This window comes from Phytophthora sojae, assembly GCF_000149755.1.
Source record: "Phytophthora sojae unplaced genomic scaffold PHYSOscaffold_14, whole genome shotgun sequence".
In the NCBI taxonomy this organism is placed as follows: domain Eukaryota; phylum Oomycota; class Peronosporomycetes; order Peronosporales; family Peronosporaceae; genus Phytophthora; species Phytophthora sojae.
This window is the reverse complement of record NW_009258128.1, coordinates 1,263,371-1,284,848: the sequence shown is the minus strand read 5'-3', so window position 1 is coordinate 1,284,848 and position 21,478 is coordinate 1,263,371. Positions and strand designations below refer to the sequence as shown.

The 21,478-nt window shown below is 53.3% G+C and overlaps 8 protein-coding genes across 8 annotated transcripts; 3 read left to right on the top strand and 5 right to left on the bottom strand.

Annotated features, from left to right (window-relative positions):
- Positions 1-947: 947 nt before the first annotated feature.
- Positions 948-2,185, top strand: PHYSODRAFT_411482 (hypothetical protein; the record flags this gene model as incomplete). The annotated part of the gene is made up of 2 exons (XM_009540077.1): positions 948-1,196; positions 1,982-2,185. Coding segments are annotated over 2 exons (453 nt in total), but the record flags the coding sequence as incomplete, so codon positions are not given.
- A 2,463-nt stretch (positions 2,186-4,648) lies between these two features.
- On the bottom strand, positions 4,649-5,351 carry PHYSODRAFT_254492 (hypothetical protein; the record flags this gene model as incomplete). The annotated part of the gene is made up of 5 exons (XM_009540076.1): positions 4,649-4,729; positions 4,778-4,865; positions 4,907-4,997; positions 5,027-5,262; positions 5,323-5,351. The coding sequence occupies 5 exons, from the start codon at positions 5,349-5,351 to the stop codon at positions 4,649-4,651; spliced, it is 525 nt and encodes a 174-aa protein (XP_009538371.1).
- A 2,282-nt stretch (positions 5,352-7,633) lies between these two features.
- PHYSODRAFT_307384 (hypothetical protein) lies at positions 7,634-8,236 on the bottom strand (the record flags this gene model as incomplete). The annotated part of the gene is made up of 2 exons (XM_009540075.1): positions 7,634-7,945; positions 8,138-8,236. The coding sequence occupies 2 exons, from the start codon at positions 8,234-8,236 to the stop codon at positions 7,634-7,636; spliced, it is 411 nt and encodes a 136-aa protein (XP_009538370.1).
- A 742-nt stretch (positions 8,237-8,978) lies between these two features.
- Positions 8,979-9,967, bottom strand: PHYSODRAFT_319836 (hypothetical protein; the record flags this gene model as incomplete). The annotated part of the gene is made up of 2 exons (XM_009540074.1): positions 8,979-9,794; positions 9,914-9,967. 2 exons carry the CDS (start codon positions 9,965-9,967, stop codon positions 8,979-8,981), a joined length of 870 nt encoding a protein of 289 aa, XP_009538369.1.
- A 4,322-nt stretch (positions 9,968-14,289) lies between these two features.
- PHYSODRAFT_532095 (hypothetical protein) lies at positions 14,290-15,360 on the top strand (the record flags this gene model as incomplete). The annotated part of the gene is made up of 1 exon (XM_009540073.1): positions 14,290-15,360. A coding segment is annotated over one exon (1,071 nt), but the record flags the coding sequence as incomplete, so codon positions are not given.
- Positions 15,361-16,550: 1,190 nt separating this feature from the next.
- On the bottom strand, positions 16,551-17,486 carry PHYSODRAFT_319834 (hypothetical protein; the record flags this gene model as incomplete). Its single annotated transcript, XM_009540072.1, has 1 exon — positions 16,551-17,486. The coding sequence occupies one exon, from the start codon at positions 17,484-17,486 to the stop codon at positions 16,551-16,553; it is 936 nt and encodes a 311-aa protein (XP_009538367.1).
- Positions 17,487-18,884: 1,398 nt separating this feature from the next.
- Positions 18,885-19,073, top strand: PHYSODRAFT_532307 (hypothetical protein; the record flags this gene model as incomplete). Its single annotated transcript, XM_009540071.1, has 1 exon — positions 18,885-19,073. A coding segment is annotated over one exon (189 nt), but the record flags the coding sequence as incomplete, so codon positions are not given.
- Positions 19,074-19,129: 56 nt separating this feature from the next.
- On the bottom strand, positions 19,130-20,554 carry PHYSODRAFT_307380 (hypothetical protein; the record flags this gene model as incomplete). The annotated part of the gene is made up of 4 exons (XM_009540070.1): positions 19,130-19,617; positions 19,683-19,881; positions 19,918-20,166; positions 20,201-20,554. 4 exons carry the CDS (start codon positions 20,552-20,554, stop codon positions 19,130-19,132), a joined length of 1,290 nt encoding a protein of 429 aa, XP_009538365.1.
- Positions 20,555-21,478: the final 924 nt, after the last annotated feature.

Below are 21,478 nucleotides of genomic sequence, written 5' to 3'. Positions count from 1 at the left end.
CCGCCCTTTTTCGCTTCCAGCGATCCTCATCGACGGATAACCGCACGTAGATGCCTCAGGAGGGAGCGGGGTGCCACCGGCGACAAAGATCAAGAGAGGCTGCTGCTAAAAATGGAGCGTTCGAGTCTCATCGGGGGTCAAGATGGAGCCTGAAGTCGCCATGACGACGACGTCAATTTGCCCAGCGACAGGGACACGCAGGCAGCATTGGCACTTGGCAGCAGTGTATCTACGATGGGCGTCACCACTGTCGCCGTGTACCGTAGTTCGGACCGTCACTATGGGGCTTGCATGGGTCAACGTAACTCTGGAGACGATGCCGAAGCCGCTACAGCATTTACATTTGGTAGCAATATGCCTGGAGTAAATCTAAGTACCATATGTTACCGTTGTACGCTTTGAGTACTCGTACTATTCATGACTCTGTGTAATTACACTGTATTCATCCCGCACTCGATATCCGATGCATTTTGCACGGTACCTTGTCAGCGCAGCTACGCTGCATTCCGCATGGCGGGCATTGAACCTGCACCGGTGGGTTCAAACTCCACCATACTAACATCACATACAACGATGAGTCGAACCACTCCATACAAAGCCTAGTACGTTCGGTCCCTTTGAACACTTCGAACATGGCCATACAAATAACAATATATTCGGTCTAATGGCTCAAGCGAGACCGATACATGCAAACCAGTTAGAGATCTTTGCCGTGAAGGACCGACTGGTACGCTAGCTGAGCTCGTCCACCACCACATACCCAATGCCACGAAAGCGGAAGCAGCGGTCGAGCACCTGCGAGCTCACAGCTAAGCGACAACAATCACGACGCTCGGGTCGTATCTCACGTTTAGCTCCCACCGGTCTAGGTACGACCCGTTGCTTACCTAGCGCTCGAGCAAGGTATCATATTGACGCGTGTCCGCCGGCATACAGACCTCGCGGATGACCGTGCGATGTTTGGATCTGTTTGGCGAGTTCTAAGTGCGGGTGGTTGGAGTTCGAAGTGTCCAACAGGGCGAAGCTTGAGTGATCTGTACCGCTATATCCCTCCCGGTGGTGACTCGAATGAAACAGAGGGTATTGATTATTTTCTGGGTGAACGAGCGCTTCTGGAGCACTATCGGCGGACATTGGTAGCGGAGGATGGTAATACGGATGGTGCCCTGTCCAAGCGACCCGATGACGAAATTGATGTCGACCAAAACAACGTTAATCCATGTGGGGCTGGCGATGTTGGTCTCAACGCGGCGGATGATGTACGTGGCAGTAGCGGTGGAGTTCCTGGAGCGAGTGCAAACGACGTTGATTGTGAGAAAGCCGCGCTTCCGGGAGTAAGCTGTCACGAATCGGTGTTTGATGGTGCTGCCAGCACCTCTCGGGATTATGATGGTGCTGCCTCTACTGTATCTACACCGCCAACATCAGCGCGCGTCGTACCCGTACATGCAGCAGCTACGCGAGACCATTTACTCCAGCTAGATCACCACCCACCGCATCGTCTGGTACATGTGCGCAATATGCAGTCTGCAATATGGAGTGTTCAACCGAGCGCAGTTGTACCTGGTGCAAAAAATTTCTCCATCACTTCTGCTCTCATGATGTCTGCGTTTCGTTGAATATCCCAGACCCTAATGGTGGATTCGCCAAGGATTTCGGTGATAGCAGCTATTGCAGCACGCTTTGCTACACAAACGCTACAAAAATGAACTTGGTTGAGCAAGGGAGAAGGGATGAACGACCCAATGCCCTACTTGACCTCCCCGCGAGTGTTTTGACGCCAAGTGTGGCTCCGTCGGAACCTGCAGAGACCAACGCCGCCACACTTCCTGCTACAAATTGCTCGGGGGCAGCAAAACCTAAGCGAAAAAAGCGCGGTCCTGCCGAACAATCAGCTCCAAAGGCACCCCGAAGCGAAAAACAAGCTGCGCAACGGAAAACGAAAAGCAAGAAGGCACCTACCAAGGCCAATAAACCCAAGGCTGTGGCAATGAAAGAAGAGTTGATTCGCCGAGCACATGCGGCTGCCGAAAAAGTTGTTGATGCTAGCGTAGCATTTTCACCGGCTGATGAGGAGTGGATGCCGCTCAGTTTGTATCGCGACGTTGGCGCAGCATTTTTGATTGGTGTGGTGACTCGCTACAGCCTGGTAAGCGAAAAAAATGCTGACAATGTTAGCGTTCCTCACGCCAAATTTCAGGTTCAATGGACGTGTACTGCTTTTCAAAAAAAAGATCACGTTCGCCATGTTTCCGAAGCCATCATCACCCGTGGTATTCGCCAGTTTGCCAACATGGAAAAAGACAAACTTCAATTTGGAGAGTCTTGGATGCCTCTGTGCAACATGGTCCCCAAACTATCAAACATTCCTGCACTGACAGATGAATTTGAGGAGATGGACGAACGTGGTTATCGTGAGTGGTTTGCGTTTCGCGGGCGGAAAGAATGGCAGCGTCCTTTGTGCCCTGGTGAAGTCGAAGAGATAGCGTCAATGACATTTTCACCCACAGCATCGCTTGGCCAACCGTCAGGGCTATTTACACATCCGGATGGGTCTTCAACTACCAGACTACGCCCGGAAAGTCATGGGTTGTTTGGGCATTCAGCAACCTCATCGTTCTTCGCGTTTATTGCGTTGTCGTTCTGGATCCAAGTGGTCGTCTTTACCAACGAGTATGCAGACGCATCTGGCAGCCCATCGGCAACTCCTGTAAGTTTAGAGGAACTGATGAAATTCCTTGGGATCCTCTGATACATGACTCTGTTCGACAAGGGTGAGATGAGAAATTACTGGGTGGACAACGAGGCAGCAACTATTTTTCCTGGAGCGCGTACTACTAGTTTGGAGTCAATTATGTCATGGCGAAGATTCCTGTACATTCGTAAGAATTTGAGTTTTCGTTCCAAGGTGTCTACCTCCGATATCAAGCGAGATCCTGTAGCTAGAATACGACCACTCATGAGCATTCTGAAATCGCGATGCCTGCGCCATGTTGGAGTCGGTCGAAACGTGGCTGTTGATGAGACCACAATTGCCTGTCGATCCCAGTACGCCCGCCACATTATAGTCTTCAACCCACAAAAACCCACCGGAAAGTATCATTTCAAGTTATACGTGTGTTGCTGTTCTACCTCGTGGTACGCGGTGAGTTTCAAGTTGCACTGCTCCAGTGAACTTGATGATCGGCTGGACGGTGTAATTTCACGCTCAGAACTGCAGAAATTCGCTGATCTAACCGCGAAGTCGTCTGAAATCCGCTCTCACGTCATGGAGGCTACTTCATCTTTGAAAGGATCCAGTCGCATTGTAAACACGGACAACTTCTACACTTCCTGTTCGCTGTTGGAGACTTTACGATCGATTGGTCTCTTTGGGCGTGGCACTGTACGCACATCTAGCAAGCATTCCCCTCATTTTACGATGATTCGTAAGGAGGACGCGAAGCCGCGGGGCTACATGAAGCAAGGTGTATGCTTAGAGAAGCACATTGTCGCAGCTAGTTGGGTGGATGGCTCAATTGTCAATGTCGTTTCTACTGCCGATGCTTCGACCACATCAACTGTGCATCGTCGTATAAAAGAATCGAGTGTGGCTTTCACTGCTCCTACTTGCGTCGGGGAGTATAATTCAGCGATGCAAGGTGTTGATCGGCTCGACCAACTGCGTGCACGATTTTTTCTAGCCGATGGCCACTCATTTCAGAAGTGGCATAAAAAACTAGCGATGGTCATGCTTGATATAGCCAGATGCAATGCCTACATTTGCGATAGTTTGGCGCGTGGTGAGAGCAAGGAGTCTCGTTCGACGGGAGGTACAGCCCAAACGAGGTCAAGAGCCCGCGATAGTCATCGCGCATTTGTGGCATCACTGGTTCGAGAACTGTTCAATGGGGACTGGAAGAAATCTCTGGATAGGGAACATGGACTGGTGTATGCTGCGAAGCCGACAACGACAACAATGCGGACGACGACCCAAACCGCGGCGTCGGCAGATGTATCCGAGTCTTCGGGCGATCACGCACAAACGTGTGTTGCAAGAGCGTCCTCGGAGGTGCTTCAGGGAAGGAGTCGCTCAATGCGGAAATGCACTGTGTGCAAGTTCGAGGGCAGAGATCCTACCGAGAAAACCGACTACTGCGAGACCCATCGAGTTGCGTTGTGCAAGTGCACATACCCTGTTGACCCTACGAAGCAGCATCTGTGCCAACAGCAAACTTGGACTTGCTGGCAGAAATACCATTTGTTTTACTTGCCGAAGCAAGTGTACACTGTCGACGGCAACTTGCGACGAACCTCTCCAATTTATGTAGCTAACCATCCATTTCTGAAGGCCCGCCAAGACCAAAAGAAGGCTAACGCAGCCACCAAGGCGTAACCTCACATCATTTTTTTCAAGATAGTCAAAGTCAACTAACCATTTATACTTCACTGCACTAAGTCACACCTATTCCATCTGCCCCCGCTAGTCTTGATGCCGTAAATGCGGATTTAGCTCGTGGCTGACAACATACTGCTTTACCACTGGTGCACCATAGCGGCAAGTTAACCACACTCCACTGCGTATAATCCGACAGGATGCTATTAGAAATTCCACCCGCCTCCAAGCATAACAATAACTCCCAACTGTGTATATGTCAGCGAAGACACCTCAGGCCACATCCAGCACGGCCACGTTCGCCACCACCACGTCTGAGGTCATGCTGCTGACGGCGCTGCCACGGCCGCTGCCCTCGCTGCCCGAGTCGCCCGCTACAATTGCGTCCGACTACATGCTGACGGAGTTGCCACCGATCACCTCCAGTACGGACACGATCTCTACAAAGGACGTCATGCTGTTGATGCCGCTGACGGTACTGCTGGCACCTCTACAACGGTCTCCTTCCGCACTGTCGATGCATTTGCGCACGCTGTCTGGTCACCGGTCACATTCTTGCCAACCTCCGTGCCGGTGGAGGCACCCACGAACACCTCCAGCACGACAACGGTCACGCCCAAAGCTTCCGTGGTCATGATGTTGCCGGCGCACACACGGCGCTGCGGCCGCCGTTATGCTTGCTTCCCGAGTCCCCCGCCACCATCGCGTCCGTGGTCGTGTCCATGTCGGCGGAGACGCCCCTGACCGCGTCCTCCAAGGCCACGGTCACCTCCATCGCGTCCGAGACCCTGCTGTCGATGTCGCTGGTGGCGCTGCTGCCGCTTCTACCGGCGGCGACCTGTGTGCGGCTGCCGCTGGTGTTGTGCTCGATGATCGCGTCCGTGCCCCTGGGGACACAATAGTGTTGATAGATATACTACAGAAGACACAATAGCGCGGGGTTTTACCTATCCCTCTTAGCTGTATGATTGGTCATAAACGGCGAGGAAAGTGCCGTGGCTCAGAAAATTGCTGTTTCAGTTATCTTGCTTCTACTATGACCAACGTAAAAAGATACTTGATGTATCATTCTGGTAACGATATGGTTAATAATATGGAAAACGGTATAGGCAGCACGGGGACCGATGCCACGAGCAAGCGCAGCGAGCACTGGTAGACAGCACGCGTGTTCCCGACGTGGCACACATGCTGATCAACTAGAACTTGCATGTCCGAGTCATCCGTCGCCGCCATAAATGAAGACAGGAAAGAGGCTTGACGTAACAGCAAGGGATCTCGTGCCGCATCTGGTAGTGCCGTCGTAGCTTTCGACCTCTTTCAACCGTAAATCAATGTATAGTCATTTGCTTAGTCCTGGTTTCCATGCTACAGTAGTAAATAAACACTTTCCGAATCATTATAAGTTGCTTTGGCGTTGCCACCGTTGGCTGCTGAATCGATTGCAACAAATTTCCGGGTGGACATCACTAAATATCCCCCACAGTACCAGGCTAAATCGTGCTCGAGCATTCAGCAAGCCAATATATCAGTAAAATTGTAACTCATGGCGAAAAATTCAGTCACATTACATTCAACAACCACCGGTATGCACATTTGCTCTTACATTACATTAATTTAAAGCTCATTGAAACAGCGAGACCAGCAGTGTGCCCCCCAACACGTAAGTGCTTTTCACAATAACACGAACTCACTGTAAGTGATTTAAAAGAGCTTCAAGATGAACGACTACACGTCTCACTCCACATACATGTTCGCCAGATTCACTATACAGTAACAAACATTTAACAAACGCTAGTGTTAGCTATACATTTGGCGTTTGTGTGAACATCCAAGACCGCAGAATTCCACATTGCTACTTTAACTTGCTCAGGAAATAGCATGCGATTTTGGAGAGCAACGACGTCTTACTTCCTGCGCACATGACAATACTTCGTCTATTTATCAAGGTTGTCAGAATAATATACCAAATGTCAGGGCAAAAAGAGAATTCTCCACGTTTTCTTCACAGCTACAGATCATACATCCTGGCTATTGTCTCCACTATATGGCACATCTGGCCTAGTCACCGCTTTCTGTATCATGCCACTCTTCGTAATCGGTTGCCCCCGCTGCTGCAGAACTGTGTGTAGCAAGCGATTTATAGATTTCTTCAGTCAACAATTGCAGCAACTAATATGCCATCTAAGTCTAGTGCTGCCTTCTTGCTTCCGCATGAGTGGTTCGTAATAACTAGCGGTAGCATAGTATAGCCTTTGGATTTAGACTTCACTGCTCCATGGCAGTTTTGCCAAGGATCTAACAGTGTACTGACCGATACCTTGAATTAGGTTATTAATGAATAACTTAATCCAAACGACTCTTCAGTACATTGTTTCGTACGTTAGCGGATACTTTTTACGGAGCTGCCTGACCTCTCATATGTTTTTTACGGCGGGCTCCACTGTCATTTGCCTCCGTTACCACATTTAACCGGAGTTCAGCCACCCCTTGAAAAGGGTTCCACGGTCCATGTGGATAAATCGTCGGCCGTCAACTCTTACCTTAAACTTCAACGATTAACGTGCTGATACAAACGGGGCGATCTCCGGTTCGATAAAAAGTTGACCTCAGTTTAATAACTTGTTTTACCGTCGAACAAGGTAACATTTGAAGGGTCGCGTTTGAGCGCCGTTCAACATGAGTTCGTGTGTTCTTAAAAAGAGGTAAAATTCGTTCGAAATCGCCCCGCCACTGATGGAGATACAGACATGGAAAGTGTATGATAGTTCATTTGCCCTACCCATTCATAATTGTAATACAGGGGTTCATAAATTGGAGTAAAATGTACCTGTAAAAAGGGTAAAAAGTCTTTATGCACATTTCATTATAAGGGGGGCTATGCTGTCTAGATTGAAAGATGCATAAACCACTGCATAACCATTGCTAATAACTTCTAACCAAGAACTTCTTGGTATGCGCTACCATAACGCCCGGTCGACGGTGTTCAGAGAGGCCTCGCCGAACACCTCAACCAGCGGCGGGTATATCCTTGCCGGCAGCGCGGTATTCAGTACCAATGGGCCCGTCGACGGCCATCTCTCCGATCCGTACACCATGCCGCAGGAAATCCACCAGGTCGACCGTGAGGGCGTGCGTATTGATGTCGCTAGCCTTAGTGAATGCCGACGGATGCAGCAGATGGGGTCGTTTGAAGCTCGCATCATATCGGCGATAGCTGGTTCTCTCTGAGCGGTGGCTCAGCCGAGGGTGGCGTACTCGTCACTGAGGGTAAGAGTGGTAAGAGTTAGTTGCGTCCGTCTCCTTGTTCATCGAGCTCTTGGACAGAGTCTCACCGCAGTATGGCAGGGCGCCGACTGCTACCTTCATGGGCAGCCTTGAAAAAGAGCCGCACACGTCATCGGGCAGGCCACGCAGCTCCTCGTTCTTGCGTCCGCCGATGGAGTTCATCCAGTCTAAGGCATCTTTGTCAAGCAGCGCATCCAGTTTGAAATGCAGATAGACGACACCGTGCTTGGGCTTTGGGGCTTCTAGTAAGCTTGAGCACGTGATCGCTGAGTCCGGAGCCGTGACCTTGCTGCGGTATCAAAAGGTCAGGCCCAGTTCCTTGGGCGGCTTAGCAGACGGCTAATCCATGAGCGTTCTGTCCGCACTCCTGGGTCGAGAATTTGACGTCCATTGCATTGTCTACAGTAGATGGTTGCTTTTTTAAAACAGTGTTGAGTTATTAGAGCAGTAGAGTCCGATATACTGAAGAGAGCTTACCTTGCTCGTCATCGCTGTGATGCCGCAGTGACGTAGCCGCTTGGGAAGTGCTTCGTCGGAGATGTCGCTCGACTCGCCCAGCTTGGAGCACGAGGCCATGAGATCGCTGCCGTTGGCCACTCACTACCTAGCGCGACTCCCTTGCGTACTCTGGGCTGGCACCCTCTTTCGATGGCATGAACTGCACGTAGACGTAGCGGAGACTCGGCTGCTAGTGCGGCGAGTCGGCGAGAGGCCGATGCACGAAAAATCTCACTTAGCCAGACTTCCTCGCCACTAATATTAACACCGAGTATTTGCCAATATGGACGCGTGGTATTTAGGTCATGATGACCCAAGTGCTGGTATCTGCAGGTAACAGGCCAAAAACGGCTGGTATCTGCTGATACCACGTCATTGGGTCTTGGCACATACGTAAATCAAATGTTCATCCAGGTGGTCGAAGTGTGCTCTGGCAGAGCGAACTAGGACGAGTCGTGCATCATCAGATGACGGAAACGTGGACAGATTCTGTCGACGTTTCCAGCCTGAAAAGTGTTGGGATTATTATCATCACGTAGCCAGTGACCATTTTTACGGGCCAAGGAGAGCTTCAACAGCACCAGTCCCGATTCCGCCCGCGTCGTAATCAGTTCTGAAAGAACTTGATAACCCTTATTATGCTGTCTCTAATGTTCGAGTTGAGGAGCCCTCCAAACTACTCAGGCCTGACTGCATGCACTCCAATTTGTTTGCAGTTGGGGGCTAACTTCACAAAGATTTCAGTAAACTTCATACTTTAACGTCCCCGGGCTTCCGCTCCGCGTTACGCTCCACACAAATATTTTCTTTCCCAAATCAGCTAGGCCTTCTCCTCACTTTCCACCGCCACCTTCTCATTGGTCTCTCCACCTTCATCAGCATACACTTTCCGCGAGAGCTGCTTAGCGGCGTTGTTGGCTCCGACCGTGGTGACAATGCGCCAGTCGAGCTCGTCGACGCTGCCGACCTTGCTGCCGAACGTCCACGTGCGCGTGTTGTCCTGCAGCGCGAGACACTCCTCCTGGCCCATGAGCGTCATCCTCGTCGTCTCGAGGCTCCTGGTCGTGACCTGGACCTGCATGTACTCGACGGAGGCGTCTCGCGCCCACAGCAGCGGGAGCACGCCCAGCCCCGCCGTCTGAGCCTCGTACTCGGTGCGCGTGAGCTGCGCGTACCTCACGGAGGCCACGACCGCGCTCTGGATCTCGATGCTCTGCAGCTCTAGCGTCATGTTCCGGTCCCGCAGCGTGTGCGCCGCCGCGTCCTTGAGGCTCTCGAAGAAGCGCGGCGTGCAGTAGTCGGAGAGCTCCGCGGCCGCTACCGACTCGCGCGTGAGACCGGCGGCGAACTGGGCGAAGTCCGCAGAGTTGACGGCTCGGAGCTGCGTCTCGGCCGCCGCCTTGGCGCCCTCCAGGAACTCGGGCAGCTCCACGCGCGTCTGCGCGGGCATGTGCAGCTGCACCAGCGTCCACCAGAGCGCGGCCGGGTTGAGGCCGGCGGGGAACAGCTGCAGCTCCGTCTCGTACGTGGACAGCAGCTCGGCGTTGGCCGACACGCGCCTGCACGCGGTCACGAGCGTCCCCAGCGCGCTCTTGGGGGGCGATGACGAGTACGAGCGACGACCACCGCGGTGGATCTGCAGGGGCAAAGGAGGCCGTCGGAATTGAGAGCCAATAGTTGCAGCGGTTAGTGGAATTGCATGGGGTGACAGTGTAGAGTGGATGGGACTGGAGCTGTAGGCGGTGGAGAGCGCACCTTGACGCTGGGGATGGAGCGCCTGGAGCGCGAGGCTGCCAGTCGAAGTGCCATGGTTGACTCGACCGACGCCGGTCAACCTCAGGTTCGAAATAAATAATGAATCGCGTTTCGTTTTTGGAAATTATTGTCAGTTGTTTTTTGTGTATAGGATCCTACATGTATATGTACAGCAATTTAATTCGCTCATACAAGATATGACCTATATATGCGTAAGTAATTCTCAAAGAACGTCCATACACTGGCAGCTCCACCACCGCTGGCTGATGGAGCTGCCGCAGTGGGTCGAGATGATACGTTTGGCACGAAAGACCAGCTACAGCGGGGACAAGTTAACTGAGTCCGCGGGATCAATGGGTACATCTCACGTAGACATCACCTGTGCTGTGAGCTTGGTGCAAGCAGCAATGGCTACACCTTTGTCGACTCTACCAGGCTCGCCCCGCGTCATTCGGCAATTCTCTCCCTTTGGCCAAAGAAGAGCTCAACGAAGCGTCAAATTCAATGTCGGCTCGACCGGAAACGCGTCTGCGCGATGCCTGCGAGAGTCGGGACTTGGCTTTAGTCACCACTTTGGTCGTAGACGAGAATGCGGACGTGAACGCCAGCGATGGCAACTCCAAAAAGACGCCGCTGATCCTCGCAAGCGAGAACGGACACGTCGACACCGTCAAGTTCTTGCTGGAACACGGGGCCAATGTCGACACGAAGGACTGCGACGGATCGAGGGCTTTGAGCTTCGCGGCCCGGAAGGGGGATGTGGAGGCCGCCTGCTGGTCGACTACCAGTCGAGCGTGGATGAGCCGGACGAGAAGGGGGACACCCCGTTGATCCTTGCGAGTTACCGTGGACGCTACAAAATGGTCAAATTTCTGCTGGAAAATGGGGCCAAGACCGACCCAAAGAACAAAAAAGGTTGGACAGCTCTGATGGCAGCTGCGGGTACTGAATTCGACAACGACGACACGGCTGGGCTGCTGAGCCTGTATGAGAACTTGAACGATCCTGATGAGCACGGTCGTACGCCGCTCTGGTTTGCAGCCAGAGACCTCGAGGCCTTCTTCGTGTACTACTTGGTGGAAGTGTGTGGCGATGTGGACGTCAAGGCGGACGAGGATGGGACGACTCCGCTCATGCAGCTCTGCAAGAAGGGCAAAGCGGAACACGACGCACTTGTTGAAAAGTTTGTGAAGAGAGGCGCCGATGTCAATGCGAGAGACAAGCGCGGCTTGACTCCGTTGATGCATCTGTGCAGCAACGTCACCTACTGGAGGGTGAAGGAGAACGTTGTGAGGCTGCTGGTGAAGGGCTCTGATATCAACGCGAGAGATGGCGAGGGGAACACAGCGCTAACATATCTGCTGAGGTCTTTGAGAGACAAGGCAGGCGAGATGGAGATGTGGCACCAATACTAAGACCGCGCGGCTGATGATCACGGAGTTTCGTGCTGATGTCAACGCGAAAGACAAGAACGGCTCAACGCCTTTCATGGACCTGTGCAGGTTCTCAGTGATGGAGCTCTGGAAGGACTTGGTCGATGCAGAGTTCATGCGGCAATTGGTGGTGACCTACGGAGCAGACGTGAACACGAGGGATCAAGACGGAATGACGCCGTTGATGATCGTCTGTGAGTCCAGCGACGTTGACAACGAGATCTTGTACACGCTCATCGAGAATGGGGCGGACATCAACGCGCGCTACAGTGAGGGCAAGACGCTGCTGATGCGGGCTGCTCGAATCGGGTTCATTCCTATAGTGCAAATTTTGTTGGACGCGGGTGCGGACTCGTTGCTTACAGACAACGAAGGCCATACCGCACTCGACCACGCCAGGCTTCGTGAAGACAACCAAGCGACCGAAGAGGTGTTGGCCTCGCCGGACACTGTACATCTTGCGATGAAACCGATCATGGAAGCGCGACTGCGCTTCGCCTGTGAAATTGGAGGTTTGGAACAAGTTACCCGCTTAGTGGACGTCCGGAAAGTGGCTGTGAATGCAGTAGACAACGAAACTGGAATGACGCCGCTGCTCCTTGCTTGCCAAAATGGGCACGCTGATGTGGTCGAGTTCTTGCTGAAGCACGGAGCAACTTCGTTGAAAGAATTGACGAATGCGGTGAATAATGAAGGACAGACTGCGCTGCATCTTGCAGCGTTGGGTGGACACACCAACGTGGTGAAGCTCTTAGTGGAGCATGGAGCTGACACTGGCGTAAAGGACAAAGATGGTTCTACAGTGCTTGGGCTTGCTGCGAGTGCAGGGAATTTGGAGATTGCCCAACTGTTGTTTGATAGTGGAGTTGTGTGCGTAAATGAAGGGGACAAGGACGGGTGCACTCCGTTAATTCTCGCGACTAGGGACGGTCACGTCGAGGTGGTGAAGCTCTTACTGGAATGTGGAGCTGATGCGTGCGCGAAGGACACCGATGGAGACACAGCGCTCTGATCTCGGCGGCTGGCGGAAAAAATGTGGAGATCGCCCGCCTACTGGTCAAGCATGATCCCACGTGCGCCAGCGTACCAAATGCTGCTGGGAGGACCCCTCTCTGGAGTGCTGCTTCGACATGCGACCCAGAGATGATGGAGTGGCTGCTAGATGCCACCGAAAATGTGGATGTGAAGGACGAGGACGGGTTAACGCCGTTGATGCAGATGTGTTTCAGGGGGCGCGCCACCTGCGACCTGGTCAAGCGCTTCGCCGATAAGGGTGCGGATCTCAATGCCAAGGGTTCTGATGGCACAACTCCGTTGATGCATCTCTTCAAAATTTACAGTGCAAACGCCGATCTAGTGCGATTCTTCTTGGAGAATGGTGCGGATGTCAACGCAGTGGACGCACAGGGGAGGACAGTGTTCATGATAGCGTGCGATCAGAGCAGCAAGGAGAATATCGAAATTGCGCAACTGTTGGTGTCAGAGTACAATGCTGACGTGAACGTGAGGAGCAACCACGGTTGCACCGTTCTCTCGTACTTGTGCGAGAACGAGTGCGCCACGGCAGATTTCATCCGGTTGCTCGTTGTGGACCGCGGAGCAGATGTGAACAACCGAGATGCGGACGGAGACACGCCGCTGACTCTTCTGTGCTCTGCTAAGAAGCCCAACACCGAGCTGATTGCTGTGCTTCTGGAGAACGGCGCAGAAGTGGATGCCAGAGTCTTAAAGCGCGACCGGACGCCGTTGATGATTGTTTGTGCTGCTCCAGAACCTGCCGCTGAGGCTGTGCACATGCTGCTGGAGAATGGAGCGGACGCTAACGCAAGAGATGAGGATGGATTTACGCCCCTGAGGATTCTGTGCCGCAGAGAACCCCCCAACGCTGAGGCCTTCCAAGTCCTTCTCGAGCATGGTGTGGACGTGAATGCACAAGACAACGATGGGGAGACAGCTCTGACGGAAGCTGCTGAAGCAGACTTTGTTCAATCGGTGCAGATGCTGCTGGATGCGACCGCCGACCCCTTTCTCACTGACAACCAGGGTCGAACTGCTCTCGATCATGCCTCCCTTCGAGGTCGCAAGCGCGGAACGGAGGAGCTGCTGCTACCGTTAGTGAAGTTGGACCTCCTCCGCTCCAGTGACCCGGTCGACGCTCAAGCTGCAATCCGAGGCACAGAAGTGGAGTTTGGCGACATTACGGCAGCAGACAAGGACATCGGGGGAGATTTCCACGGACTGTGGCTGGATTCGGACGTGGCCATCAAGCTGTTCGTGCAGTCTCGCGATGTCGATGCCTCCTTCAGGGACTTCGTGTCGAATTGGCGCTCTCTTCGCCACCCGAACGTCCAGAAGCTGTACGGAGCCATCGATCAAGGATACCAGCTACTGGTCTGCGAGTACATGGCGAACGGGTCGTTGGAGTCGTTGAAGCTGCAGATACAGAAGATGGATCGTCACGAGTCTGACTTGATTGCAACGAGCATTGCAGCGGCATTCCGACACTTGTATGAAGCTGCACTTGGTGTCCAGTATCTGCATGAAAGGAGAATCACTCATGGGAACGTGTGCAAGGAGAATATTCTGATCGGCAGCGATGGGATTGCCAAGCTGGGGAATTTCCCAGCGAGTTATTGCGCTCAGTTCGTCGCCTCGTGATCTCGTGATATCCAGGTTAGAGCGCCACCGGAGCTGAAGATGGATATTCACGGCTTGGACCAGTGCTTGATTTGGCTTTTTGTCGGGGTCTACGATCAGTACAACTTCCCCACTGCGTTCCTTACCTTGATTCAGGATATGACGCGGATCGGTCGAGAGTATGCCACGGTTTCCGCCTTTGTCAAGGATTTAAAGCGCCTGATCGATCTGCTGACCCCGGAAGAATCTGTGCAGACTCAGCCCATTTCTCGAGACGACATTGTCACCAAGCTCCAAGACGTCCAAATGTCGGTTGAAGACTCCGAAGATGAATTTTACATTGAGCTTTTCACGGACCTGGAAGCGGTTTGCTACCGTGTACTCGACTCGAGCGACTCCACGGACGCGCGCATCGGCATCCAGGACTATGAAGAGGTTTTCCAGGTGCTGGACGCGATCCAGGAGGCCATTGAGCAGCAGCAGTCGCGGTCGACGAGCCCCATTCTCCGTCTGTCCTCCAGCTGCGCCAGTGATCAGTCCCTCGACTTCTTCGCCAAGCAAATGCAGCGGTTGGTGAAGTTACTGGGGGATTCGTCGGACCTGAGCCTCGAGATGGACAAGAGGTGGTCACAGCTTCGCAGGAACAAAATCGATCTGTTCGTGTCGGAGGTGGACAAGACGCTCACGTTGCTGCAGCCAACGGAGACGGAGGATCTGCTCACTTTGCTGCATCGAGAGCTGCAGAGTCCTAGCTACTCGTCTTCCCAGCTCGAGGTCATCCAGAAGGCGTACGACGAGGCTTGCTCGAAGCAGTCGGCGACGGTCTTCCAGTCGCTTCCCGAGTGGTTTATCGGCTGGTACGAGCTGGAGAATGAGGTCGTGGTCGCTCGAGGCGGCTACGGCGAGGTCTCCAAGGCCAAGTGGCTCAACTCGGACGTCATCGTCAAGCGAGTGCTCTTCGACTCGGACCGGAGCAATCGAGGGGACCAGCGACGCATGTTCGAGCACGAGGTGGCGCTGTGGTTCAGTCTGAACCACCCTCACGTGGTGAAGCTCTTCGGCGGCTGCCACATCGGCACGCCCTACTTCGTGTGCGAAGAGGCCAAGAACGGCTCGCTGGACCGGTACCTGAAGGACCACCCGTCGGGCGTCTGGACGATGCTGTACGAGGCGGCGCTGGGGCTCGAGTATCTGCACGCGCGCGGCATCGTCCACCGAGACGTCAAGTGCGACAACATCCTCGTCGGTAGCGATGGGCAGGCCAAGCTCACGGACTTCGGGCTGAGTTCCGTTGCGAGCGCGGCAGACCAGGGCAAGCGGTCGGGCGCTGTCCGCTGGGTGGCGCCTGAGTGTTTGGCAGGAGAGAAGGCGTCGTTCGCCTCGGATGTTTATTCGCTGGGCGTGTGTGTCATCCAGGCGGTGAGTGGGAAGCTACCGTGGGGCAACCAGCTCGACAACTTCGTCGTGGAGCGGCGCGTGGGTAACAGAGAACTGCCGCAGCGCCCTCCAGAGTTCACGGACGCGCAGTGGCAGTTGGTGGAAAACATGTGCCAGTTTGAGCCTGCGCATCGGATGAATCTCCTGGTGGTGGTGCAGCGGCTGAAACGATTCGCGCAGTATCCGAGTGCAGACTTTGCTCAGCCAACACCGACTCAAGCTTTGGACACGTCAGTCGACGACCTGGTGCTCAGGATGAAGCGAGTGGAGGGGGAACAGGATGGAAACCAGGGAAAGCGACTTGCTCGTGGCATCTACGAGCTGCTGGTAGAGCGCATCGAGGACGTCAACAATGGGAAGTGGGATGCAAAGTTGCGAGTCAGCTTGGACGCGATCGTTGTGGTGGCCGACACGTGGTTGACCGGCCTGGAGAAGCACCAGTCGACGATGGACGTGGTGAAGACAATTTTCCGAGGATTCGCACTGCATCGACAAGTGGACCGAGTGCTCGCCGAGCTCTTTGTGGTGCCGACCGGCGAGATGCACAAATGGGCGGACAAGTGCTCGGAGATGATGCAGCCTGGCGGACAATGAACCGGAGGATGGGAGGGGGCAACAGCTGAATCAATGTAATTTGTGCAGCTTGCTCGGAATGGATTTCAGTCCAACGACTAAAGTGGGGGGAGGGGTGTGCTCACAGAGCGTCCAAACTTTTCTGCACAATGTTTGGTTCTTGATCCCCACTAAGTCTATGGATATTTGTTAATCCACGAACTGCTACTGAAGTAGTTGGTTTGGCCTAGATATTTTTACGCTCGCAATGATTTGGTCCAATCCGATGGTCACCGCATTCATCAAATACTATAATAGTACGACTTTCTGCGCACTTATTAATAACAATTGCGTCACAATTATTTAGTTGTCCAGGCACGCTGATTCTGAGTTCTATCGCACTAGCTGTAGCTGCCGCGTTTGCTGTGAGCTGCGACGCAGCCGAGTAGACTCTCGCACTCAAGCGGCAAACGCCCAGAACAACTACAACGGCAACCCGGGAGAGAGGCGCCTCATCCAGAAATCCAGAATACCGAACATTCCGTCTTGGCCAGGGTCGCCAGGTGAATCGATTCCAACTAATTCCCCTTTGTCCGGTTCACGACTCGCCCCATTTGGTTCATCTTAACAATGCGCCAGTCCACGTCTTCCGGCTCCGTGACCAGCGACTCGAAGCTCAGCGTCGTCTTGACGTCCGTCGTGACCGTCACCCTCTCGGCCGTCTTGGCCTGCACCGCCTCCACCGTCTGCGTCGTGTGGAACAGTGCGTCCAGCTGCAGTCTCTCCACGACGGCCTCATCCTGCGAGTCGTCACTGCTGTCTCTGCTCTTCTGCAGCTTGTGCTTGATGTCGCTCAGGTCGGAGACCACCTCCATGACGTTGGGTCTGCCCCCGTCCTTGAGCTGCTTCTCCCTCTGCTTCTGGGCGATGGTCTCCCCCACCACCGCGCGTAGAGTCTCCTCCGCCTTGAGGTTGGCGCGCGTGGTGCGCTGGCACGTGACGCCGCTCAAGTAGACGCCCGTGAAGTCGAGCTCCGTCAACTGGAGGCTCGAGACTCCCCCTCCGAGTCGCCTCACGCGCGGCAGGAACAGCCGCTGGTAGCACGTTGGCTCGAACATTTTCTCCATCTCGTCGGCTTGTTGCGGTCTCGGCGCGTTGTCCGCCGCATAGTCGACGAGCTCCTGCGAGTGCATGGCGCGGATCACGCGATCGCAGGCGAAGCGGGCGCCGGTGAGGAATTCGACGGCATCAATCTCTGTCTTGGAGGGCAGTTGCAGCTGCGCGTAGAGCAGGTAGTTGCTGAGCGTCCAGTTGGACGGTGGGAAGACGCTGTGCTCCGAGTAGCGCGTCAACTGGTGCGAGCGGTCCACGACGCGCTTGAGGTAGAGCGACAGGTCGTCGTAGAACGTGGGGGTAGAAGGAGTAGGGGGCGGAGAGGGGGAAGAGGAGAAGAAGCGGGCATGGCGACGGAGGACGCCACAGCGGCGGCGGAGGGGGATCAAGCGCTTCAGCATATTCGTCACTATGCAGCTCAGATTTGAAGTGGTCCCCCCCCCCCCTCCCCCGATGTGCAACGGAATATTTATCAAAAGTCACCACAAACAGGTGAGGTTTTATCAAAAGTCACCACAAAGGTAATGATTGGCTATTAATCAGATCACTTTACAATCGACGGGCCGCTAGCCAGCATCGCCTAGCTCTCATGCGCTAGCCAGAATCGTGCCGCGCCCTGCATCATTGCCTGGCTCAACGGCGTGCCCGAGGACAGCGCCGTCTCCGTGCCCAGCGCCGTCGCCGTGCCCATGGTCGTGTTGGTGGCCGCACCAGCTCCCGTCCTAGGCTGCAGGTAACCTCGGCCTCATTTTCTTAGATAAGACATGAAACAAAATAGATCAGAACGCGTTCTTCATTTCAGCTCGTGTTTAAATAGACTAACTTGTCGAGGCCTTCACTTTCAAGCTTACCCTGTTAGCAAGACTACCCACCCAGTCAGCAAGACTGCCCACCTCACACATCCGCTTCCAAGCAAACTTTTTCTCCGTGGATTCGTCTCTCGTCGCTTTGACTGCCGCTGAATCCAGCAATGAGGACATGATAAAAGTTGGAAATTATTTTGTCGATAGGAAGACGAGCACCAAGTTCTGGAAAACGAGAGCTTTCAACGACGTTACCCTTTGTAGTACTTCTTGAAGGGAAAACACAACTCGAGCGAAAACCTCTGAAGACGAAGCTGATCATGGACATCCACCCCACCCATGTTAGCGTGGTAATCCTTGACTAATTTTGGGCAAGGTACTTCTTCTGGCTGGCCGTAGCCTGTTGTGGAAACTACAAAAAAAAAAGTTAGAAGGGTATACATCCACTACAACATCATCAAACGCACCAGTCGTTTGCTCGTGTGTACTGGCACCAGTCGTCAGTAGATGTACTGGTTTAGAATCCATCCAAACACAGGCTACCATTTCAGGTACTTTCTTGTTTCGCGCGATCCTGTATGCGCCGCGTCTGATGGTTTCTGGTCGCTTTTTCGACCGTCCTTCAGCGCCTCAGGAAACCCGATTCGCCGCGTTTGAATTGTTCCAACCGTAAAAATTTTCCGTGAAAGTAGCTCCAACGATAGCGACACCGAAGTATAGAATCGATCAGTAACCACCATATGCCATTCTTCGCGATCCGCCGGAATGACATGCGCCATGTTCGGTAGTACTGCAGAGGGTCCCGACTTGTCATCGATTGTCTGGGGTCCGCCAAGGTGTTGTTTTTTCCGCAGTACACTTCCGCCCTACAAAGAAAATAATTGACAGACATGAGAGGAAACCGCTACACCCGCAAAATTAAAGTTGGGGTCTTACCTTAGACAGTAAGATGTCTTGGGACAACAGGTCAGAAATAACTTCGTTCCCCACTAGTGAGGTTTGTCCTTCATAAAAACGCGGGTACCGTTGAACTTGGAGTGCGATGGCAACATGCCTTCGTCGAATGAAAGTACACCACCCGGGACATATCCACTTTTGAACGTCCTTTGCAGTACATCTAGGATGGGGCGAATTTTCCAAGCCCTGTCCAAACCAGCTCGGGGGTCCTTGTTGTCGCCACAGTGAAGATGCTGGCTAATTTGATCAAACCTTTTACAAGCAAGACAAGTACAATCGTTCTGTTAGTCGTACATTTTAGTAATATTCCATGACAGATCATACCGGTTCCGAGCCATCCACATGCCAAACGTTCCGCTAGGAATCGCCCCGATGCTGCTTGTACTCCAATGCGCAGATAAACGATGCCTAATCGGTGCCAGTGCTCGAGCAATGAGGAGCCCTAAAAACACGTGGAGTTCGCAAGGCTGAATGGGAGGCATTTTCCTCAAGCGCTGTCGGATTTCGCGAAGCGATTCTACTGGCGCATTTCGCATGCCGCCTTTCCGCCTGAGCTTTTTGTGGAGATCTCGAATGCGTCGAGCACGGGTAATGACCGTTTGCTTCGCATACTTGTTCGGCTCGTCAGCAATGTCTTGCCAGAGGCTCTGTGGTAGAAAATACCAAAACCGCTTGAGGGGTGAATCCGCAATATCCACCAGCTCCTGCGTCGGACCGAATTCTCCGCTGTAGATGTTACCGAATTCGGTTTGGTCCCCCACCGACGGGTCAACTATAAACCATATTGTGAGTAAACCCGCAATTGTTAACGACGTAGTTGGCAACAATGTAGCTTACCTTCTTCCCATCCATCAGTTTCCCATTCCTTGATTTCGTCGCGATTCTTAGCCAACTTGAGCAGCTCGTCGTCGTCATTAACGTCGATGCCGTATTCATCAAGATACCAATCGTGATCGTTCTCTTCCATCAGCTCGCGAATCATCTCGTTAGTTAAACAAGATTCGTCTTCATCGTCCGCCGACTCATTTCCATCGATCTCATCATCGGAGCGAATGTAATCATATCAACCGACGATGTTCTCGAAGCATGTGTTGACGTCAGGGTTTGAGATAGCGAGACGTTGTTGTAGTTCAGCCGACGCTGCAGCGCTCGCCTCAGCTTGCTGCAAATACTCTCTGTGCTGGTCGTAACGTTCTGCAGCTTCCTCGTCTTCGTCAGAGAAGTCCGAGCTTGCGCTTAAGGCACTATCGCTGAAACGATCTGCAGAGGTATACACACCCGGCGTTCCCTCTTCCGCTTGCATCTCGATAGCACGGCGTTTCTGTTGTGGGTAGTCGGTAACAAACTTGAGCTACGTTTACGAGACGTCTCAACCGTAGTAGTTGGTGGACTAGCTGCTTGCCCATTGCCTTGTCGTGCAGTAGTAGTCGGTGAACTAGCTGATTGTAGATATCCTTCTCGTTCTGCAAACCTATATATAATGACGGGTCCGGGGTAGGCTTCTTCTTCTTCGTTGACTTCGCTGTAGACTGTGTTGCTGGGTGCGCCGTTATTACGTTCTCTACTTCGAGTCCAACATCTTCTCTATTTACACCACGTAGTTGCTGAGCTGTCTTGCGACCGGTCTTCGGCGGAGGCGGTGGGCCCTGCTTCGTCCGTGCTGCCTTCTGTCTCGCACGGGTACCGCGTGCCAAGCTTACGTCCTGCATCTAGTAGTGCAAACTTGTTGTGGCCTCCAGTAGTTATATGAGCTTTTGGAATGGGTGGATTCAGGGCGATGTACCGATCTACAAATCAAATGACTAAATACTTGTATACAGTATGTATGTATTAGGTAGTAGCTGTATAAACGACAACAATAGTGTGGTTTTCAACTTTTTTGCCTGCTGAATCAAGCTTGTTATTGGGGCCTCACACTAACGCCAGTCTGACCGAAGTTCATGCAGGACGCCGTCGCGATGGGTGTAAGCTCTTCGCATCGAGGTGGCTTGCTCGGGGTACATGTGCGCTTGCAGTAAGGTTGATGTCGCTAATCTCTAACGCAGTGGTTTGGTTGTTTGGTGCGTTGTATAGGAGTAGTGACCGCTACATGAGCTCCAGCGGCAACCCGTCTACTATAGCGACGGCTTTGTCGGCTTTGGGTGTCGCTTTCTCCTGACAGCACCTGAAGCTGGTTGAGCCCATGTAGGCGATGATGGCGATGGAGTGTGTGCATGATATGGCATTGCACATGTCCAAGTGCGGTGTACTGGTCGTCCGGTGGTGAGCAGAGCCTGCAGAAACTGACTGCACACGGGCAGATCATCGCTGCTCGAAGAACTTTAGCGCAAGCTGCACTCTGCGCCATAGGAGTGGCAGGCCACTCTGTGTCGACAAGCGGCAGGGATCTTCCCGGACGTGGCCATGCTGTCCACCACCGGCATGTCAATGTCCCAGCTGCCGTTGGGGATGAAGTTGGACGAGGTCATGGTGGCCTCATCCTGGTGGCGATCAACGAGCAGGGCACACCGTTGGCTAAGTCGGCTGGCTGCGCTGGTCGCTCCTCACGCGCAACATGGACACCATGGGAGGGCAGGGCTAGGCCGCTTTAGCTGCACTCAGAGCATTGTGTTCTGCACTTGCCGAACTTGCAC